The 3,450-nt window shown below is 52.6% G+C and overlaps 1 protein-coding gene across 1 annotated transcript in view; it reads left to right on the top strand.

Annotated features, from left to right (window-relative positions):
* Nucleotides 1-3,450, top strand: part of CACNA1F (calcium voltage-gated channel subunit alpha1 F) — a 37,271-nt gene that overhangs the window by 24,027 nt on the left and 9,794 nt on the right. The window contains 5 exon segments of the mRNA XM_025213737.1: nucleotides 1-59; nucleotides 384-467; nucleotides 1,341-1,361; nucleotides 1,863-1,991; nucleotides 3,232-3,297. The exon segment at nucleotides 1-59 is cut by the window's left edge and continues 11 nt beyond it. Coding sequence (XP_025069522.1) covers nucleotides 1-59; nucleotides 384-467; nucleotides 1,341-1,361; nucleotides 1,863-1,991; nucleotides 3,232-3,297 — 359 coding nt within the window.

The following is a 3,450-nucleotide window of genomic DNA, read 5'->3' as shown; positions in this document are numbered from 1 at the left end:
TGTTCACAGGGCTCTTCACAGTGGAGATGATCCTCAAGCTCATCGCATTCAAGCCCAAGGTTAGGGGGCAGGGCTTGCACAGTGGAGGGGGGTGTGGCTGTGGAGGGGGGGCAGCATGGTTTTGCATAAGGGCTCCCAGCAGTTGCATGTAATCTCACCAGAGGCTTCTGCACAAGAATGCAAGAATGGGCCTCATATGAGATCATGGGAGGGGGGCAATGCATGGGGGGCAAGGCGTTGGGGGTGTCTGGCTTGCACATTTTTTTCCATTTTTTTGTGATAAAAATATATATATATATGATTTGCACACACATGTGCAAGCTCTGGCTTGCACATGTGCATGCAAATCCCTCCCTCACACGCATGTGGACATCTCTCCCCAGCACTATTTCTGCGATGCCTGGAACACATTTGACGCCCTCATTGTGGTGGGCAGTGTCGTGGACATTGCCGTCACTGAGGTCAACGTGAGTACCTTCCCCAGCCAGTCCCACATCTGAGGGACCTCCAGCCCCTCCCCACTTCCACCATTCGCACATGGCTCCTTTCATCGCACTGCCCCTCTTGGCGCACAGTGAGGGGGCCCTGTTATAGCCCTTCCTAGAGCCAGCTGCATCACGTGGCCCTGTCATACCCAGCTCCTGACATCCCTTCCCAGAACCAGCTGCATTGCAGGGCCCTGTTTACCCAGTCCTAGTGAACTCGTTTCTAGAGCCAGCTGCATCATGTGGGTCTTGTTAAACTCAGCTCTCAACACCATACCCCAGAGCCAGCTGCATTGTGGGGCCCCATTATACCCAATCCCTGACAGCCCTCCCCAGAGCCAGCTGCAGTGTGGGGGCCCTCTTATACCCAACTCCCAATACCCCTCCCAGAGCCATCCACATCATGGGATCCCTCAACCCTGACATTCCTGAGGGGTTATACCCAGGCTCTGACATCCATTCCCAGAGCCGGCCAAATTCGTGGGGCCCCGTTATACCCAGTCCATGCCCCACCCCAGAGCCAGGTGCATTGTACACAGCCTTCAATGCCCCACCCCAGAGCCAGCCACATCATGAAGACCCCCTTATATCTAACCTACACTCCTCCACAGAGCCAGCTGCATGGTTGGGCGCCTGTTATACCCAACTGATGCCTCTCCCCAGAGTCAGCCACATTGTGCGGCCCTGTTGTACCCCAAAACCATATTCCAGAACCTGCTGCAATGCAGCCCCATCCATGCATCTGGGCTGCCTTGAGTCTCCCCTCATCTCATGTCATCTCATCTCACCTCTCTGCCTCTCTCCCGGATGTCTGGGTCCTGTGGCCCTGCCCCTCCCCACATCACCCCATGGCAGAACGGGGGCCATGTTGGAGAGGTAACTCCCATTATGACGGGGGAGGGGGAGGTCAAGGGTCATGTCAGGGCCCTGGAGTCGAAGCTGCTGCAGGGATCAGGGCTTGAGGGGGTACTCACGGGTGGTCAAGGGTCAGAGGTCACTTCAGGGGGGGTTGGGGATTCCTCTCATGGTTGCAAGGCATCAGGGATCTTCATGTCAGAGGTCTGGATGTGATTGCAGGTGTCATGAGAGCTCAGGGGTCAGAGGTTGGGTTGGGGCTGTGGGTGTTGCGAGTGGTGGGGGGGTAGGTCAAGGGTCACACTTGAGGTGGCCATAGGAGTTGTGAGAGGGCAGGGATCGTGTCAAGGGGAAGAGGTTGGATATGGCTGCAGGTGCCATGAGTGGTCAAGGGGGCAGGGGCTGGGGGATAGAAGTTGGGGTGTCTGAGGGGGGTCTGGGAATTACTGTGAGGTCATGAGGAGGTTAAGGGTTGGGGTGCTACTCCAACTGTTCCCCCTGAGCCCTGACATTTGTCCCCAGAGCTCCGAGGACAGCTCCCGCATCTCCATTACATTCTTCCGCCTATTCCGGGTCATGCGCCTGGTGAAGCTGTTGAGCAAGGGTGAGGGCATCCGTACACTGCTCTGGACCTTCATCAAGTCCTTCCAGGTGGGTGGGGCCTAAGAAATATGGAGTGGGGTTGGTGGGAGCTTGGTGGAGGGAGCAGGGCTTAGGTGAGGGGTGTGGTCTGCTGAAGGGAGATTGGGTTTGTTAGGAACTGGGAGGGAGAGTTTAGGAGAGGAGGGGGTTCTGGGAGGGGTGTGATCTGCTCAGGGTGGGGCTGGTGGGAGCTGGGGCTCAAATGAGGGGCATGGCTTGCTGGAGAGGGTGGAGTAGGTGGGAACTGGGAGGGAGTAGGGCTATGACATGAGCCCAGCTGTGGGAAGGAGCAACTGGGGAATGGCCAAGTGGAGTGTGTTAGCAAATAAAAACCTAGGATTCCGGACTAGCCCAGGGATTGACACGACACCTCATTCAATGAGTGACAGAAAGGCTTTATTTACTACAAATATTTAAAATCAAGTCAAGTGAGCCGAAACCCAATCAAAGTCCAGTAATTAGCTATAAGGTGATGATTTATCACCAAACAGGCGACGAAGAGGCAGTCTGTTTCCCTTCAACTTCTCGAGTAAGTCGGGTGCATCAGCAACTGGTGTCAGAGAGATTTCTCACTCTTGAAGCACACACTGTTTGCTGTTTTACTGCCTTTTTACACCCTTAGCTTAGCATCTTCAAAGCATTATTTCAGTTGTGTAAATCAAGAGAGAGTCGCAAGTAGTAATTGACAGGAAAAACTTGCTTATTACTGGTTATCAGAAAATTCTAATTTGAATGAGTTACCTTCTTCAGTAACAAGAGGTTATCCAGTTTGAAATATATCAAGAAACTGATTAACAGACAGGAAAAACATACTAAATCAGGAGGAGACATCTATTACATATGGAGAATGTCTCTTCCTGCACATAAACATGAGTTAGTTGCAAAATAAATATTTACCATACTAATTAATCAAGGATAGACATTTCATATGGTTACACACCAGACAACTAGGAGACTGCCTGAAATCATCCTGAATATAGCAAGATAAGCTGGAAGAGATACTTCATTATTCCTTCTCAGATGGCCTAGCCATGAACTCGCATCCTCTTGCAATATGCAGTTAGCATTATTATTCTGTATTTTAACTTGAGTAGGTCCAAGCTTAGCATGAGTTTTAGAGTCATCAGATTGTTCTGGCTTGCTGGAGAGAGTGGAGCTGGAAGGAAAGGAGGGCCTTAAAGCAGGGTGTGGTTGGCTGGAGCTGGGGGTCCCCCTCAACCCCTTCCTTTCCCTCCTCTCTCCTTCCTAGGCATTGCCATATGTTGCCCTCCTCATTGCCATGATCTTCTTTATCTACGCTGTCATTGGCATGCAGGTGAGCAGGGGGTGGGGCTGAGCACAGGGAGGTGGGGCCTGCTGGGGCCTTCTATGGCAATGTACCTGGCTGCTGCTCTCCAGAGCTGGGCACATGTCATAGGCCTGCAAGAGGTGGGGCAGGGGAATCTGCTTGGGGGGAAGCAGGGTTTGT

The sequence above is a fragment of the Alligator sinensis genome, unplaced genomic scaffold (assembly GCF_000455745.1).
Source record: "Alligator sinensis unplaced genomic scaffold, ASM45574v1 scaffold137_1, whole genome shotgun sequence".
NCBI classification, from domain to species: domain Eukaryota; kingdom Metazoa; phylum Chordata; order Crocodylia; family Alligatoridae; genus Alligator; species Alligator sinensis.
Note: the sequence above shows the minus strand (reverse complement) of the source record. Positions and strands in the feature narration are given on the sequence as shown.